The sequence below is a fragment of the Talpa europaea genome (genome assembly GCF_964194135.1).
Source record: "Talpa europaea genome assembly, chromosome: X".
NCBI classification, from domain to species: Eukaryota; Metazoa; Chordata; class Mammalia; order Eulipotyphla; family Talpidae; genus Talpa; species Talpa europaea.
In genome coordinates, this window is record NC_140081.1 from 41,584,282 (window position 1) to 41,602,598 (window position 18,317).

The window sequence follows — 18,317 nt, forward strand, 5'->3', positions numbered from 1 at the left end:
TCCATGTTTCTCGACAGTTTAGGACTGACACAGGATAGGCAGTGTATCTGAGGGAATTGGTCTCTAATCTGACTCCAAAGCCCACCACAGGGAGGTCCACTTTATTTTTTCTGTGTCAAAGGAGTGGGAAAGTCATAAACATTTCCCTTTGGTTTTCATATGCTGTTTGGTACCCAATGAAGGAAGGCAGGGAAATAAGCCACAAGGCTATTTAGTATCAGCGTGGGTAGTCTTCATGCTGTCAGGGAGGTTCTGAGGTGGCTGGACTCTGTAGCCAGCAATGCATTTCCTCTGGGGTTTATGTTTCCAAGTGAGTTGACAGTACTTTATAGCTAAGGGGAGCAGAAAGGCTGGAGGCAGGCAGAAGGTATGAGTGGGGCCTGGTGGTGAGAACAATCTGGGGCAAAGGAATCACCTCCCACTCGAAGGCCTATTATAATCCCGCCATCTCTGGAGCCTCTAGAATAAAGCAAGGACTACATAAGTCTGGCCCAGAACACACACCCTCATCTCACAAACAATAGTTGATTATTTATTGTATTTCAAGGTAAAACAAAAAAGGCCCAAACATATTCAAATTTTCACCACTGCAGAAAGCTGAGCTTAAGTGGCTAGTATAGGTTGTCTCCCAGGTTATTTCATGGGCATCAGGTACACTGGGGAAGGGTGTGTGGGGGACAGGGGAGGGGGTTGTTGCCCCAGGAGGGCTGGAAGAACATATGCATCAGGGCAGGTATCAGAAGAGCTGCAGGCCAGTTTTAAGCCCATGTAGCTGGCCTTGGTTCCAGAGCAGGCCCTCCAATTTACTGCTGCTGTTGCTGCCATTGCTGCAGTTGCCACTGCCAGTGCCACAGCTCAGGCCCAGAGTACTGTGGAGAGAGAACAGGGGTCAGATAGGAAAGAAGGTTGCATTTGGCTCTGGAAGAGCTAAGTATGCTTGATGTGTATGTGCCTATGAAAAGGGCCCACTGTCCCACCTGGCTTTATAAAGAAGAGACTGGAATAAATGTGAGAAACTACTTAGGATGCCCCCATGATGGCTCTGCCTTTTCTTCAGCTGAAGGAAAGGAGGAAAGAGCGGCCTTTTCAAATGAAACATTATGTAGAGCCAGTAGCAGAACTATTTGGATTGAGGTAGGAGGAGGACCCAAACCAACCCACTCCCAGGAAGATACTGAAAGTGGCTGCCTAAACACACTGACTTCCAAGGCCCTAGAGCTTGGGGAAAGACCATCCTAGAAGTACACAATTGCCCTAAATGAGATGACAGCCGGCCCTCCCTCACCCTGGCCTAACTCAGAACATTTTTGCTTCCCCTGCTTCTTGCAAGTCAAAGGTCCTTCCAGGTTGATGAGGGTGACAGCTGAGAGCCCATCATCCTTCCCTTCAGGCAGATCCACGATTAAACTACTGCAGCTGAAAAAACCCTTAGAGATGATCTAGTCCCAGCCCCTCCCATCACCCATCATTTTCCAAATGAGGCCCAGGCATGAAAAGGCATATACCCATGTCATATAGCCAAGTCAGGGGTGGGGCAAAGACAAGGTTCAGGGAAGGTGGTGTGGGGTGGGATGGGGGGTTAGCCATGTCCACTCTTGCAGAGGAAGCCTACCTACTAGCGGGGGTCTGGATTTAACAATTCCATCTACCCACACTTCACCTTTGATACCCTGATGCTCATCAAGCCATCCTGGCCCAAGTGGAGAGGTGGTTTCTCTCAGACGTGTGGGACCCACTCCCAACTACAGACCACCTGGCTTTCCCCAGCTGTCTCTTCTCCAAGAGGCATGCTGCTGGCCCAAGACACTGTCTATAGCACTGCCTTGGGCATGGCCTGGTGTTGGGGCCCCTGGGTCCTATAGCCCTCCAGAGGAAGGACTTATCTCCCCAGGAGTGGGCAGATGGCACAGGAACAGACTGTTTCAGGGGCCCGCAGGGGTCTCTCTCTGGTACTCACAAGATTCTCCCGGTCACAATGGCCCCCGCATTCCGGAATGTACAGGCCTCTGGACGGGATCCTTTGTGTTACCAGCAGAGCCCCTCAGCAAGGGCTGCCTGGGTCCTGGCTCCCTGATGACCCAAGGGCTCCCACGCCTGTGATCCAGAGGCGAGTTTCGAGGGAGAGCATGGAGTCCTGCACAGGCTTTGCTACCAAGATGCCTGGACAGTGCAGGGAGGCCTACTGATTACTCTGAGTACCTGTGGACAGATCCCATCCCCTTTCTGGGCCTCAGTTTTCTCCTCAGGAACATGAAAAAGTTGAATTAGAGCATCCATTCTTGACCTTTTGGCGCTGGTGGACCCTTTACAGAATCGGTCAACAGCTGTGGACTTTTCTCCTCCCAACCTGTGTGTACTCATACGTGTGTGCACACACATGCACACACATGCAAAAACTGGATGCATCTGAGAGAAGTGCAAAGCCAGTTCTGCATGACTTCCTCACTGGCTCCCCCAAATAGAGGCTGGGAGACCTGACAAAGGCACTGATTGGGGAAAGCTACCCCCCCCCCAACATTGTGTCGTCCTCTCCCTTTCTCCCCTCCTTTCCCCTGTAGGAGGCAGAGAAAGGGGTGAGAAATCCTGCTGCCATGGGCACTCACCCATTTTTGCACTTTGGAGGTTCCAGCCGCTGCTCTAATACAGGCTGGTCCAGAAGATACATGGTGTCATAATTCTCCAGCATTAGCTCTGCTGGGTCCTCAGTCTGACCTGGCATTCGGCCTAAAGGAAAGGTGTCCCATCGCACATCTTCTATAGAACAAAGGGCCGAGTCAAGAGCAAACTGATTAGCTGGTTCTCAGATGGTTGACATCACACAGGCTATGGCCCACATCTACCTGCCTTCAGTGTGTACACATACATACAAACACATACACACACACCAAACTGCTCATTCCTTTGAGGTTTCCCTGCCTTAACATTCCTGCTGCCTTTACCTAAAAGAGGGTACTCAAAAACCCACCCTCATGAGCAAACTTATGTTCCCCTACTTTTTTATCATTCAATCCTTCCTGTTCCCTCCTGGCTTTATCTAACTTGTATGTGGACCATGAAACCACACCACTTTTATTCTCACTCTTCTGATCTTACTTATACCTCCTCTGACTTAATGCCCTTAATGCCTTTTTTCTCATACACACAGCAAAACTCTATCTTATCACCATCCAGCCTCTATGTGTATATACACACTCCTGTATACAGAAAGCTCTTTTGTCTCCCTGTCCCTGGATCACCACATGTGATAAACACATGCAGAATCACATACCCGTCCATCCCTCTCTCACTTCTCTTGCCTGTTTTGTTGCCCCATACTCATCCCTTCTGAATGTGCTCTCTGCATGAAGCAGTTAATAGGCTGGTAGTACTTAAGTCCCCAGCACTTACACACACCATCGTAAGGTGAAAGAAATCTACCTGTCACCATACACCGAGCTGCTTCCCAGGCTTGCTCACACTGGATAGCACCTGCAACTTTCCATCTCTTCTCTAGGGTGGAGGGGAGACTCAAGAATCAACCAGACAAGGAAGATTAGTGCAGGGCCACAGTGCATATTAGGCTTCTTACCTGAGCTAACTTGCCATGCAGAGCCCTGCAAAGCTTCTCTTTTCTGGGCAAGGAGCAAGGCATTCTCAGCAGTAGGAGTCTCCTCCTCTGTAGAGAAAGGCCCCATCTCCATTCTGTCTTCCTCCTCCTCCTCCTCATCATCATCTTCATCATCCTCATCCTCATCATCCTCATCCTCCTCTTCCTCCCACTTCTCCTGGACATCATTTTCGTCTTCTTCATCTTCCTCCTCCTCCACATGGTCTTCCAAGACAACTTTCTCTTCCTCCTCATCTTCCTCGATATCATTAAGGGTACCCTGCTCCCCCTGATGCTGACCTTTTCCTTCAGGCCTGGAGCAACAGTCAGCTGGTTTGAGGTTCCAATACAGTCTATCCAGTGTGTATGGAGACTTCCCAAGGGAGGAGGTCTCTGAGCCCTCTTGCACCAGGCTCTTATCTCCACTCTGAGTATAAATGGAACAGATGTGCAGAAGCTTCTCCTGCTCCTCGTCAGGCAGGACCTGACCCATGGCTTTGAAGATGCTGAGCAAAGGGAGGGATGAGGTAAGAAAGATTCAAAATCTCAAGTCACTTCATACCCCAACACTTCAAGGTTTGAATTTGGTCTGTGACCTTCTAGATCTGCCTCTGAAAGGCAATGCAGTAGAGCAGAGGGAACACAGAAAGAACAGGACCATGGACCCAGAACAAATTCTACAGTTCACGTCTGACTCAATTCTATTCTTAGGAAAATAAGGACAATAATGGTAAATGACTTATAGGGTGGGTGGGAGTAAATAACAGCTTATATAGAATGCCTGGCACAGTGCCTAGCACATAGTGGGCAGGCAATAAATGATAGCTATTAGTCTGTACTAAAACACTACGTAAATAAACAAACTAGCCAACAGGCCTGAAAAACATGAGAATAGCAGATCCCTCTCTCCTTCTGGCCTAGCTGGATAATCTGTCCTGAGTCCCAAAGATATGCCTGGAAGTATACCGGGCACCTTCTGAGCGGAACACAAAGTGGGATCACTTTCTGGGAACAACTACGGCCCAGCCTGGAATGCAGAAAAAGGGGAAAAAAAAAGCAACAGCTGACAAGACAAAGCAGGATGTGGGAGGGAGGCCTGATGAGAACTTTGTGTCCTCAGGCACTGTAGGAGCTGGGGAGAGGCAGAGAGCACAAAGAGGGCAGGAGAGATCAAGGGAGGGTTTCTTGCAGATTCAAGAGCTCTCTCACTGTACACTGTGGTGCTTTGTGTGCAGTGAGAGGAGCCTGGTTTGAGGGGAAGGGCTCTGCTGAGGAAGAGAAGGCTATAAGGTTATGTGTGTGCTGGGCAGGGGAGTCACATTCCCCTGTGCACAGGTTAAGGTTGCATTTCTAAAGATCACCATGTTGGGCCTCCCCTGGTGACGCAGCAGTTGAGCACTGGGCTGCGAGGCTGCCCGCAGCCACTGCAGCACCGGTTTGTCCCCCGGCTGCCAGTGAGGGTCCCACAAAAAAAAAAAAAAATCACCATGTTGCCCCTGTGGAGGATGGTCTGGTCAAGGTGGCCTGGAGGCAGGGGCAGGGAGACCAAGGAGAGTTGGTGAGGAATGAATGACCTAGAACACTGGTAGTGGAGAGGTGGGGGAGAGAAGCTGTGAAGGACAGACAAAGCAGGGCTTGGTGACCAGATAGCAGGGGTCTGGCAGTGGAGAGTTAAAGATGATGACATTGTGCATACACAGGATGACACTAATAGCAAAACCACCAACAGACACAGAGCCATCAGGAAGGAGAACCCCTGGGGAGGAAGAGGGTGAGCATCCCTTGCACAGCCCCACATACAATCCGGCACCCTGGGAGGCACCTGGTTATGCTGGAGTCATGGGCAGGGTGGACAGATGGCTAGTTTTCATGAGGGTGTGTCGAGTTTGACTACCAAGGCACTGTGTGCTCCGCGGGTGGCCTCTCTCTGGGTCCCACAGGTGCACTGACCACACATGGCCTCTGCTCACTAGTTGCTGGGAGAGGGCCGTAGGAGACTGACTTCACTGGAAGACCCTCTCTGCAGGGCTAATTTCATATTCTGAGAAGACACTGGCTCAAATTGAATTGACATTGGCTGGCTGGGGAAGCTCTTGAAGTTTCCAGCTTTACTGGAGGAAAAGTCAGAGAAACTCTTCCTTCTGACTCTGTCCATTAGCACGATTAATAATAAATATTCCCGGGCCTCCCCAGTGGCACAGCAGTTGAGCGCTGGGCTGACGAAGCTGCCCGCAACCTCTGCAGCACAGGTTCTATCCCCAGCCGCTGGCGAGGGTCCCACATGGCGCGCAGACATCTCCTGCCACCCGCTGCTCCCCTCAGCAATGTACTTCATCGGTCTGCCTGTTCTGCTCCCCGCTCTGGCTCTGGTGAATTCTTTCACCCCCCGTCCCCCGCTTCTGACTGTACCCAGTGCTTGTATAAATAAATCTTTAAAAAAATAATAAATATTCCCAGGCACTTGATATTGGCGCGATGCAATATCACCGATGTTTATTATTACCCACCCCTTATCCTGAGCTGTCTAGTCTGAGCACTGAGGTGCAGGGATGACACAAATCTTAAAAATGCCTCTCCTTCCTTGGGCTCAAGACTAAGAAAGTCGCCAGTCAGGATGGTGGACAAAAGGTTGACTTTGGACTCACAAGACCAGGGCCAAATCCCTGTCCCACCATCAACATATTATGCAACTTCTCTGGTTAATGCTCTTCTCTCCTCAGAGACTCAATGTCGTCTGTCATGTAAGGGTGTGATACCACTACTGAAAGGTTGCCATGTCAAATAAAATGTAGTAACGTGTACAAAAAGCACAGCACCATGTCTGACCCTTAGTTGCCAGTGATAGCTTTCATTCTTCCTCTGGGGAAAACAAAAGCCATGTTCTGTAGACACCTACTGACACACACTCTCTGGCAACAGTGCAATCTAGTGGAACACTGTAGAGAGGGCACAGGAGAAAGGACAGGATATCTGGATCTGGCCCCAGCTCAGACATGTGGACTTGCCAATGACTGGCAGCATTACACCTACCAAAACCCCATTTCCCAATTTTTACAAAGGGATTAGGAATAGATTCACTGATTACTGGGAAAGACGGGATCTGTGCACAAGAAATCGTACCCAAGTGAGCCGCTGTTACTGCTGGCATGTGTTGCATCCTCTGGTATGCTTGGGTTGGAAGAAGGTCTCTGTGGTGCAGACTTCTCCGAGACCAGCAGCTTCCACTCTGCAGGCACTTAGGATTGGAAAGTACCTTGAAGGCCACCTATCCAAACCTCTCCATGCTGCTCTTTTTACTCCCTCCCCACATTGCATATACATGCCATGTTCCTTCTGACTTCGTAACTTTTATTCTTTCTCCTGCCTGAAAGCCTCCTATGTGATGATTGCCTGAACCAGGCCTTCTTCGTTTTCCTCCCAGTTTCCCACCCATCCATATCATTTCTAACATAGAATATACACATTTGGAGATTTGGCTGTTTGATTCAGTCCCATCTCCTGGAGGTTTTGCTCTGGCTGACTTTTTCTACAAGGCTTTTTTTTTTCCTTATATGCTATTACTCAGCCCCAAATGTTGTCAGGGCACAAGAAAGACTTTTTGACTTTATTGGTGGGGGTTGGGGGGGAGACAGGGAGCTAAAAGGGTCTTGACATCCAGATTACCACTTCATTTATTCCCCAGGGATAGTCAGCTCCCACCAAAGACAGCACTGCTGGCAATGAAACAGCAGAGTATAGTTTAGTTCAACAGCATTTACTGAAGTCTATTTGGGGCCTATATTTATGTGGTATGCTGGGGCACAGATGGTGAATACGGAGCCCTTGCCCTCAAAAAGATTAGTTTGATGGAGGGAAGGAGACACGAGGCGAAATATACATGGCAACACAAAATCTCATATTTGGAAAGAACTTGAGAGTCAACATGATAGGGTACATGGGCCACCTCCAAGTGAGATGAGGAACAGAGGAGGAAGAGCACTTTGGGGTTGGGGTGGAGAGTTAGATGACCAATTCTCTTTTGGCCATAGTAAGGTGCCTGTGGGCTATCCAAGGGGAGATATTTGACATGTTACCACATATAGGAGGTTCTTATGGGAAAGCCTGCACTAGAGAGAGAGATTTGGGTTTGGGTACTTTATAGGAACTTGTGAAAAAGCACAGGCCTTTCCAGGGAGTGGTAAAAAGCATCAATAGAGCAGACAAAACGATGGACAAGGGCCCGGTAGATTTAGTAATAAGGAGGCTGAAGAAGCTCTCACAGTAAATGCAAGGGTAGTGACAAAATTTTGAGGTTGTAGAGTATAGACTATTCTTCTGAGATATGGGAGGGGAAGGAGTAATAAACTGGTGATAACCTAACAGAGGAAAAGGTGGAAAAGGTGCAGGGGAAAAGGTGATTTTGCTTATGTTGCTGTTGTTTTAAGATGAGAAAAATCAGGCATATTCATAGGTTGAAGAACAAGAACCAGTAGAACAAGGGAGAAGCTGGGGGTGAGGCCCCAGCAATGATGGCAGAGGTGGTTCCAGAGCACAGGTAGAGCAGGCTTTGAGGTAGGCAAGGCCACCTCATCCTGAGACTGGCGAGAAGGTTGAGTGTAGCTGTAGATCAGTTCACGAGTGCTGGACCTTAGGTCGAGGGGGCCCTGCTGGATGCCTCAATGTGCTTGAGGAAGCTAGGGTGAAATGGGAGATGGGGAGGGCTTGAGGTGAATAGTAAAAGGGTTTAGAACAGTCAGGAAATGAAGAGAAAGTGGGCAGAAAACAGGTAAAAGTTTCAGACAAGCAGAACTGAGGCCTGGCTCAAGATTAAAAATCATATCTCTGCAGTGGCAGTAATCCGCAGGGCTATGTGGTTTTCTCCAGCAGAGCTCAGCTACCTGGGCTGACGAGTAGGGGAAGCAGAGTGGGGAGGATCAATCTCAGCCAGGGCGGGGGGGTGGATTGCAAGTCAGAAATGCCAAAGGATGGGTAGAGCTGAGTATGCTGATGATGAGTGGCTAAAGTAATCACCCACAGAAAGGACTGAGGGGAGGCAAGGTTGACGGAGGCAAGAAATGGAGTAATGGATGTCTGGATGTAGGCAAAGAGATATCAGGGTAAAAACTGGAAGGGCAAGAGGTTGTGGTCACTGAGTAGGCTGCTGGGATGTCAGCTTTCAGAGATGAAACAGTTCTGAGTGATAGAAATGGGTTGCTAAGTGTAGTGGAGAATGAAGGTCACTGGAGTTGAAGAGCTGTAGTGTCAGATGCATCACTCAAATGAAATAGATGTTTCAGAAAGCAGGAAGAGAATAGGGTGCTAAAGGCTTTCATGAGTATGACAGAGGTAGCTTAGAATCAGGAAATGACAGAGAAGAGGAAAGGGAGACAACCATAGATATTTACAGGAACCAATGCAATAATTAATTCAGTTTGATCATAACATCTAGGGTGGATAGGATAGGGAGGAATCACAGGAGGTATGGTTACCATGATAGGGCAGGGGAAAATCCAAAAGAAAGTTACATGTCAGGCTGACTAGAATTAATCAGGAAGGCAAAAGGGAGTCACTGAAGGTTGTTGAGCACCTATGCTTTGGGAAACTAATGAGAAGATAGCACTGGGCTTAGAGTCAGAAGACTTACTTTCCTAATAAATATAAGCTACCATTTATTGTGCACTTACTCTGTACAGGCCACTGTGCTAAGCACTCTAGGGGGATTGTCTCATCTTTATCAGGCTGACTTTGCTCAGCCAGGTCTTAGGCTATATGAAGTTCAGCAAGAATACTTTATCCCTCCCCTTTCTGGGAGTCCCATCTGTTATTAAGAAAATGGGACTAGATGAAACTTGCAAGGGGCCCATCCAACTATGTCATTCTCAGGCTGTGCAGCCCTGAGGCTTGTAAGACCTCACCCTCTTACCAGATGGAATTTAAGAAACTTACAGCTGAAGGAGTTGGGGGCTGGCCCAGCAAGGTGAGCCCAAGCAGGACTCAATCACCCGGGGCCAATCAAGGGAGGCAGAACAGTTGAATAACCTCCAGCTCTTTCTTGACTCCCATTGGCTTGCAGAAAATCGGCGGGCATTTCGTCCTGAGAGAGAAGAGAGAACTTGAAGAGGAAGAATCAGTAAGACCTTCCCAACCCAACCTTACAACATGAAAACCTTGGCTCTGTCCCTACCATCCCCGACGCCAGACTCTATTTCCCAATTGCTCAAAATATTCAGGGTTCTCAGCCCCAGCCCAGTTTTCTTGGCTTTGAGAAGAAAAAGATGGGAGGAAATTTGTTCCCTGCTGCCACAGAGCCTTCTTAGCAAACCTAAATCCTTAACAAGGGACATGTCTATCTGGTACGATTCAGCTGAGAGCTGAAGACAGTGGCAGATGCTCCTGCCTGGGCTGCCTTAGGCCCTGGGGCTAGGGCTAGTCTCCCTCACCAGTCTTGGTGTTAGCCACGATCAGTTCAACTGTCCATCTGAGGATGTAGGTGGGCCGGATCCCGCTGTCTCCCAAGGTTGGCAGCTCAGAAAGCATCCTCTCCAGCAAGGCCTGCGTGAAGGTCTGGGAGTGCAGGCCCCTAAGCAGGGGCTGCCAGAATTGAGAGAACGGCTTTGGCACCATGACATCGTTCAAGTCCATGTTTTCTGGTTTGTGAGGGACACCCATTGACAGGAAAATGGGAAGCAGGGGCCAATGGGATATAGGGAGAGGTGGGGGAGAGGAAGAGGAAAGGAGGGAGTAAAGAAAAGAGGGAAGAGAAGGAAAGGGTGAGAAAGAAAAAGAGGAAGAGAAGGGGAAAGAGGAGGAAAGGGAGGGGGCCCCACCACCACCCACCAACAGAGTTGCCACCACAGAACCAGGAGGAAAGAGGAGAGCAGAACATCAGGAGAGAAACCAGTTAGTATCTGGGAACCAACAAATAACTCAAAACAGTATGTAAGAAAAAGAGCTCTGATTCTAGCTTCAGCTTTGTCAATAACTCACTGTGTGACTTTGGTTCAGTACCTTCCCCTCTCTGGACCTCAGTCTGACCATCTGTAACATGAGGATGTTAGACTAGACGACCTCACAAGGCCCTTCCAGTTCTGCTGTTCTAGCTCTCTAGCAAGTGGCTAAATCACAGTTAACACAGTACAATAATGACATTATGTTTCCCCTCTCCCCTCCCACCCCAACCAATTCCAAGGCACCTAATAATAGCCCAACAACTGCAACCTGTTCTGCTCAGCAGAGAGGGGCTTCCAGAGGGGATGGCAAGAAATAGCCCTTGCCCCCCTGCCCAAGGTCACCCAACCTACCCCTGGTGTTCCTGTGCAGGAAACACAGTACGCTAAAGCTTCAGTGAACCCCCAAGACCCTACCTTCATATTCTATCTGCAAAGCTGCCAACTGCTCAAACGTGGGGACAAGAAAGCCATCATCCAGAAAAGCATCCAGCACAGCCTCCCTGGAGCAAGAGGACACTTAATTAAGCAACCTGAAGCAGACAAAAGACCCTCACCTCCTTTCCTATTCACTCCCAAGGCAGCTAGTGTCTCCAACTCAAGTAGCCAAAGCAGCAAGGTGAGCAAAGGAAGGGAGCTGAAAGCTGAATCTCAGGCCTCAGTGTCCTGGGCATGGGCCAGAAACAGATCTGTGGGTTTTGAATAAACTTTTATCAAGCACACACTGAATGACCTAAGGACCATAACAAGGGCTGCAGTTGCTACACAAACCCAAAAACACAGAGAAAAAAAACCTAGGCTCACAGAAGGCAAGGACTTTTAGACTTCAGTTCCAGTTTATCATTTTTGTTTCTTGACAGTCCTCTGATCTTCTACCCATCCCCTTCTCCCTGATTGTGCTCTTTCAGATCCTAGAGGCAGAAACTTTGAGGACTCAATGGCAGAACCAAATATCATCCTTAGTCCCAAGGACTCTGAGAACCCAGAACAAAGATCAAAAGCTACAGGGTAATCTCTCCTCCCCATCCAGTACAAGTAAAAACAAGCAACAGCAGTCATCTCCTCCAGAACTGGAAGCTCCCCAACAGAGGTTCTTCTAGCTGACCAGTCCTAGAGGGGAAACAAGAGCTTCTAAGGTGTCACAATGCCTGCATAGTTGTCATGCTCAGATCGTTTCCTCCACTAGGCTCAAAGGAAAGAGCTGTTGTTCCATCCCTCTCCCATCTCCTCAGGTCAATATCCACTTAAAGCAGCCAGTGAGCTGCCTGCTCAGCACCAGGAGGCAAACCCTACTGTGCAGATGTACAAGGGTAATTCTTCCAGCTACTGAAGGGGCTACCCACCCAACTGATGCTGAAGGATGTGACCAAGGAGCCAAGGTTGGGCAGACATTGATAACATTTTCAGATTTAGTAGTATCCTAGGAATATCTGGGGACAATCCTAACCTATAATTTAAGTTCCACATACCAATGGACAGAGGGGAAAAAAGCTGGCCAGAAGATGGATGATAGCAGACATTCTTGCCTCTGATCATTTTAGGAACTCAGAGTAGGCAAATTCCCACTTGGTAGCTCGCAGGGCCAGGGGAAGAGGATCATGCACAATACAGTATCACTCTGTGAGGGATCAGAATTAACCCTGGGATTTCCTATAGCAAAAGTTGGCAAGCTTGAATATGGAGACCTTTTTCAGTGAGGCTGCTATACTCTACATTAGGGAGGAGGCAGCCCCTGATTACAGTTACACACCTGTTCTCCCATATAATGCCTTTAAGCTCTGCCAGGATGCATTCTACAGGTGGAGACAGATTATTCCACGCCTTAATGGCCTGAGGCAAATGCCTAAATTTCTCCAGCACCTGTGGGCAAAAAGAGTCCCATCAGAAGACTGGTTCAGTCAGACAATCCTCCCCCACCCCTCCAAATGCCTTCCCATAGAACCTCTCAAGACCTCCCTTCAGGTGATCAAGCAGAGCATGCAAAGGTGAGCTCACAACTTCCCTATTGGCCTTGAAACTAAAAATGTCTAACACTCAAATGTCAGACTTTCTTCTCCTGCTCTCCTCCTCCTTTCCAATATCCTTAATCACCTGTGGTTTCCAACCACCAGATACCCCAATACTGAAAAATCCAGTTGGGGCATCTCTCCAGGCCTCAGGCAAAGTGATGAGGGGAAATAATGGGTTATGGAAGAAGGGATTCAGAAGACCCAGGTTCTTATACTGGCTCTACCACTAACTGTATCTGTTACCTTGGGTAAGTCCCTTCACTGTCAATGGCTTTAATTTCCTTGTCTGTGAAAAGGAAGGATTGAGCTGAATGGTCTCTATAACTACCACCTTTCTTAAAATAGCACTCCTCAAGCTCACCTGATCTAGGAGAGTTCCTGGGTGCCATCTGCTAGTCAGCTTCAGTAATGCAGAACTATGCAACCACTTATGCCCAGTTGTTCCCTACACCAAGTGGGGCAGATTATCCACAAACTTCCATCATCTGCTCCCTTCCACTGGTGTAGAGGATCAGTCAAGCAGACTCTGCTCCTCTTGTCCTTCTGACTTTCCCCCCTCTCTTTTTCTGAGAAGTTCCCTCAAGCTTTCCTACTTTTCCTTCAAATCTTTCTCAGGACTTCTCTCAGGTAGCTGGCAAGAGGGAAGAAATGGCTGGAATAGGTGAGAACAAGTCAAGTTAAGATCCATTTTCTTACCTTAAACTGCTCCTCTTCAAATGATACAAGCAGTTCTCGGGATCTTTCTGGAAAAAGAAAGGGAAATAGATAGGGCATTCAATCCAGTGGCCTGTTCCTGATGGGATTTTGAGTCTCTCTCACCTCATTTTTTGTGTTGTAAACTGGGAATTAAGATTCTTGTCTCACCTACTTCACAGGGCTTAAAGAAGATCATTTATGATAGTGATTTTTTAATCTAAAACTCACCGCAACCCCAGAGGAAATGCAAGCCAGGGAAATAATCAGTGTCCACACTAAGTCTGAGTCTTCTAGGCTCATGGGCCCCTCTCTGTTTCCCAAGGACACCTACCATAGAGCTCTTTATGTCTCAGAGCCTTTTCCCAATGTGGATCAACCTCTTTGTTGCCTTCACTGTCTCCGTCAGCCTTGACATCCAGCTCTGCACCTTTCCCCTCATGCTTAGGCTCTGGTCTCTGATCAGTGATGTCATCAGCAATGTTTTTATCTTCCTCTGGATCATCTTCATCTGTCTCTTCCCTGTCCTCCTCCAACTCCCAGGTTTCTCTCAGGCTATTCTCCAGTTGGCGGCACCAATAGGTCTTCTGGAGCCAATCCAGGACAAAGTAGCAGCCTAGAAGAAGGGAGGAAGAAAAGCAGTATCATAGGCATGGCCATAGACAAGCAACTTCCAACAGGTCCCCAGCTCTCCCAGCTCCCAGCCTCATCTTACAAGGCCCCAAGGGAAGAAAACTAGCTCCAAAAAAGGCACAAATCTCAAATATCCACGGGCAGCCCCTCTCACTCTGGGTTATCCCCCTTCTCTTTGCTTTCTCCTGTCACTAGTACATCTCCTAGAAAAAACTAATACTGGACTTGGAGATGGGATGTAAAAAACAGGGCTGGAAAGTAGAAGAACAGAGACCCTGCCCCACTAACTACTTAATGGCCTTAACTAAGTCTCTTCCCTTTTCTAGATTTGTTTCCCCAACATGAAGGGAATAGGTTGAATCAGGGGTTCTTAACTGGGATGGGGTATCTTAAGAACCCCTGGGTTCATAATACTTGGTGGCACACACTTCTTAAACCACCCCTTACTCCTCTCCTCAGACACAAAATTTAAGGCAAAGTCAAAAAACTCAGTATCAAGATATCAAACTAAATTAGAACAGTGCCAAGCCATATTGGAATATCTGAAGCAAAAGGAAAAATAAATAATATTAATTCTGTTTTTATTTAAAGTTCTGACATTGTGTTCACCATGGGGTTTCTGCACCAAAACACTATTTAACTTGATTGCTGAGCTTTTGATGCCCTCCTTAAAGTTTGTGGCTCACTGTCTCATCCCAGTGCAAGCTCTGACCTTAGGCAGAGATCTTCCTCTCTCCACATTGCCACCACTGTGCCCGAGAGGAGTAAGGGGTGCTTTGAGAAGTGTGTGCCATCAAGTGTTATGAACCCAGGGGTTCTTTGGACACCCCATCCCAGTTAAGAACCCCTAACTCAAGCTATCCCCTTTATATTGGGGAAACAGATCTAGAAAAGGGAAGAGACTTAGTTAAGGCGATGTAAGTAGCTAGTGGGACACCAATCCCAGGTCCCTATGCTTAACTGTGATGTTTACTCCCCGGAGACTCACCTCTACGGCAGTCATTTATATGGGGCATTTTCTTGTGGGTCAACTGATGGCGAAGTTCAACAACCCAATCCGGAATATTCACCTGATTGTAGGGGAGGGTGTAAGTGCAGAAATTAGAAAATATTAAAGCTGAAGGGACCACACAAATGAGTTAGCCTGGCTTCTCCCAAATTTATAGATAAGGGAAAATGAGGTCCTGAGAAGCAGTTCTGATCTTAGTGGTAGAGTCAACATTAGATAGCGGCTCTCCTAATTTGTTTTATTGTTTTGTGGAGGTAGTCTTGCAAATTCAAAAAGATACTAGCCTCCCCTAACCACCAACCACTCTTCTCCAACATAGAGATACTGGTCTGTACCAGTCTCTTTACCTAGGTACCCTTTACCTCCCTCCCTCTGTCCTACACCTTGTCCAAGTAGCACCTCTTAATGACCGAAAATCTGCCTGCCCTCTGGGCACTACACACCTTAAATACTCACTCAAGGAAGGAAAGGCTGGTATTTTCATGCTGCTTGGCTGAGCTTGTCTCTTTCCTCAGATAGTCAGCTCCATGAGGGCAGGTAAACTTTGACTGCCACCTCTTTTCTTGTCCCCACCCAGCAGTACAATTTTTTTTTTTTTAAGATATATTTATTTATTTATGCAAGTACTGGGTACAGTCAGAGGCACGGGAGGGTGAGAGAATTCACCAGAGCCAGATTAGAGAGAACAGGCAGAGTGATGAAGTACACTGCTGAGGGGAGCAGCGGGCGGCAGGAGAGGTCTGCGCGCCATGTGGGACCCTGGCCCAGCGGCTGGGGATTGAACTGGCGCTGCAGAGGCTGCCAGGCAGCTTCGCAACCCAGCGCTCAACCGCTGCACCACCGGGGAGGCCCACCCAGCAGTACAATCTTAAGTCTCAGCTTCACTGGGCCACTTCCAGCATGTTGAGCAGACCAAGACTACTGAGATAGTAGCCATAAGCAAGAGACAGGCTCTGGTGTTCTTGATGGGCTAGGTCAGTAGTAGTGGGATAAGATAGTCTGACTGTGTGCTCATATCAACCCAGGACCGATTTAAAGAGTCCTTCTAGAGAGAGAGAATTAATCAAGACAACTTTATCATACACACCTCCTGAGCCAGGAACTTGAGGGGGAGCTTGGCAAACTTTGTCTTCCTTTCCGAAATAAGATTCACAAACCTGGGGTAGGGGAAAAAATAAGTGGCACAGCCCAAGTAACGTAACTGTTTTATTAAAACTAGTTGGGGCTGCAAAACACCCTGCATGTCCACAATCTTTCCAATGACTATTCTATCCTGTTCCAATGGTTGGTATCAGCCATAACAGGGATGGGTTCCATCCAGTCTGCCCTCTACTGAAGCCCTATAGATGAGTAAGACACTAGTCCAGTCTTGAGGAGACCTGTCTAGAGTAAGTAATCATGACACAATATAACATATCATACTAAAACACAATATGTTACAAATGTAAGAACAAAAGTTTACATCAAATGATATGGAAAGCACAGCTAAAGGAAGGAGAAGGTAAGAAGAGCTAGGGAGGAGGTAAGAAGAGCTAGGAAGGACCTACTGGCAACAAAGGGAACGGTATGCGGTGAGCAAAGACTTTAACAGATGTGAAAACTCAGTGGCAGCCTTTTTCTCAAAGTAGTGAGTCTCTAGAACTATTTGAGTTACTTTGTAAGTCAGGAACTTCTAGCCCATGTCTCCACTAACACCACTTAGCAACATTTCAGTGTTCATGGAGAGAAGGAGGAAAGGCTGAGTGGTGCTAGGTATAGATAGGGGCAGGATTGGAAAATTCACATTACATCATGACCAAGAACATAGAGCCAGTCAGAAAAGTTCCTTTGGGTAACAGTTAAAGGGAAAGAAATGATAAAACTGTCAAAGCTATAAGAGACCCACAGGGATCACTGGCAGTGAACCAATCCGACATTCCAAGCAAGAGGGAAAAGAAATATAAAAGAGAGAAGGCTTTCAGGAAAAGAAAACGAAGAATGTGTGCTGACAGGTGATACCAAAAGCTGTCAAGTCAATCAATCACAGGCTGACTCAAAGAGATACACAGGGTATTTTGCTTCAGGTAGCACCTGGAGACAAGATTTCCTTATCACATGCTATACCCACACCCACCTCCACCCCCCACCCCAACCAATGTAGGTCTTACCTGACCAGTGCCATGCCATAGAGCAGTCTAAGTTCATCAGTGCCCAAGCCACCAGTTACATCCATGAGCTTACAGCGTACCAGGTCAGCAGTAGAGGCCACTGCCAGGGGGAGTTCGTTTCCTAACCTAAAGGGTCACAGTCCAGTACCATCATAAAAGTCCCTTTCACTGGTCCACCCTCCACCTCAGAATTTAGGTTGATGTAGCCTATCCCTACTATATACTGGCTCGAGTGAATGAACAGACAAATCAAGAAGGTGGGAAGAGGGTAATGACCCCGGAATCCAAAAGTATACAGGGCATGAAAGGCTGGCTAGGCTATACATAATACACCTAACTGCAACACAATCAAACAATTAAGTGTGGATACACCCCTTTCTCTCACCCTGAAACTCTCAAATCATTCAGCTAGAGAAGACCCTTATCCCTTGAGACCTTTATCTCGTTTTTCTGTTCCCAACTCTATCTTACCAACCTGACTGAAGCACCCCATTCAAACATGGTTTTGCAGGCAAGTCGAAACCAGAAATCCTCCCTAGGGAGCTAACCTACGCCTTAAATCCTGGTTCAGCCACACTGGTCCCTTGTACATCCTCCCCAAGATTAATGAAGGTAAGAGCTAAACCTCACAAATTTGACAAAAGGGTTGTTGAGGCACACCTCCTTTCTTTCTACAAATGGAAAGAGCAAGAGCTTGGCTGCTACTTTCTCCCAGGCACCTGGGTGAAGGGTAACGCCCAAACCAATCATAGGGGCATCATTAGACAATTTGGGTAAGTCTGGCAAATAGGGCTTTATAGGAATTATACAAAAGAGGAGGTGAGGAGCCATCGGCACACTGGCAGGAAGACTGAATCTGTCGCCTTACCTGCTCCTCCACACGGTGATACGGTTCAAGGCGTACCGTTGCAATTTATGGTCGTCGCAGAACAAATACACCGTCACCTGATCCCACTCGGCCCTATTGAGCCAGGCGACAACGACGCGATGGGCCCAGAGTGGCGATGACCCGTTTTCTTTGACGCACTTTCCGCACCACGCACTCCACACGCGATCCATTCCCCGGGGACCCAGACCTGGTGGGCCCCGAATTCCCTCCAGACACAGGACTCTCTGCCAGGCCTGGTGCCACCACACTCCGCACAACCTTCAGCTCAATGTGCTACCTCCCTCCAAACCACCGCAGGCAGCAGCCAATGGGAGAGCGTGACCCTGACGCAAGCCCGCCTCCCAACGTTCGTGTTGGCCAATCGCAACTCGAGAACTCAGGGCCGATCAAACTTCAAATTGGAGGTACAGCCTCGCCGGCCGGAA

The 18,317-nt window shown here is 48.0% G+C and overlaps 1 protein-coding gene across 5 annotated transcripts; it reads right to left on the reverse strand.

The window, feature by feature from the left end:
- Positions 1-736: 736 nt before the first annotated feature.
- LAS1L (LAS1 like ribosome biogenesis factor) lies at positions 737-18,077 on the reverse strand (the record flags this gene model as incomplete). 5 transcript variants are annotated; one of them, XM_084258378.1, is made up of 14 exons in its annotated part: positions 737-869; positions 2,604-2,751; positions 3,569-4,092; positions 9,512-9,659; positions 10,006-10,212; positions 10,553-10,603; positions 10,930-11,015; positions 12,263-12,372; positions 13,218-13,264; positions 13,549-13,830; positions 14,836-14,917; positions 15,944-16,013; positions 17,004-17,129; positions 17,872-18,077. In XM_084258378.1, 14 exons carry the CDS (start codon positions 18,060-18,062, stop codon positions 737-739), a joined length of 2,205 nt encoding a protein of 734 aa, XP_084114504.1. The 5 variants fall into 5 exon arrangements, with proteins under 5 accessions (XP_084114504.1, XP_084114503.1, XP_084114506.1 ...); XM_084258377.1 differs by having other exon boundaries at positions 2,604-2,754; XM_084258380.1 differs by lacking the exon at positions 10,553-10,603.
- Positions 18,078-18,317: the final 240 nt, after the last annotated feature.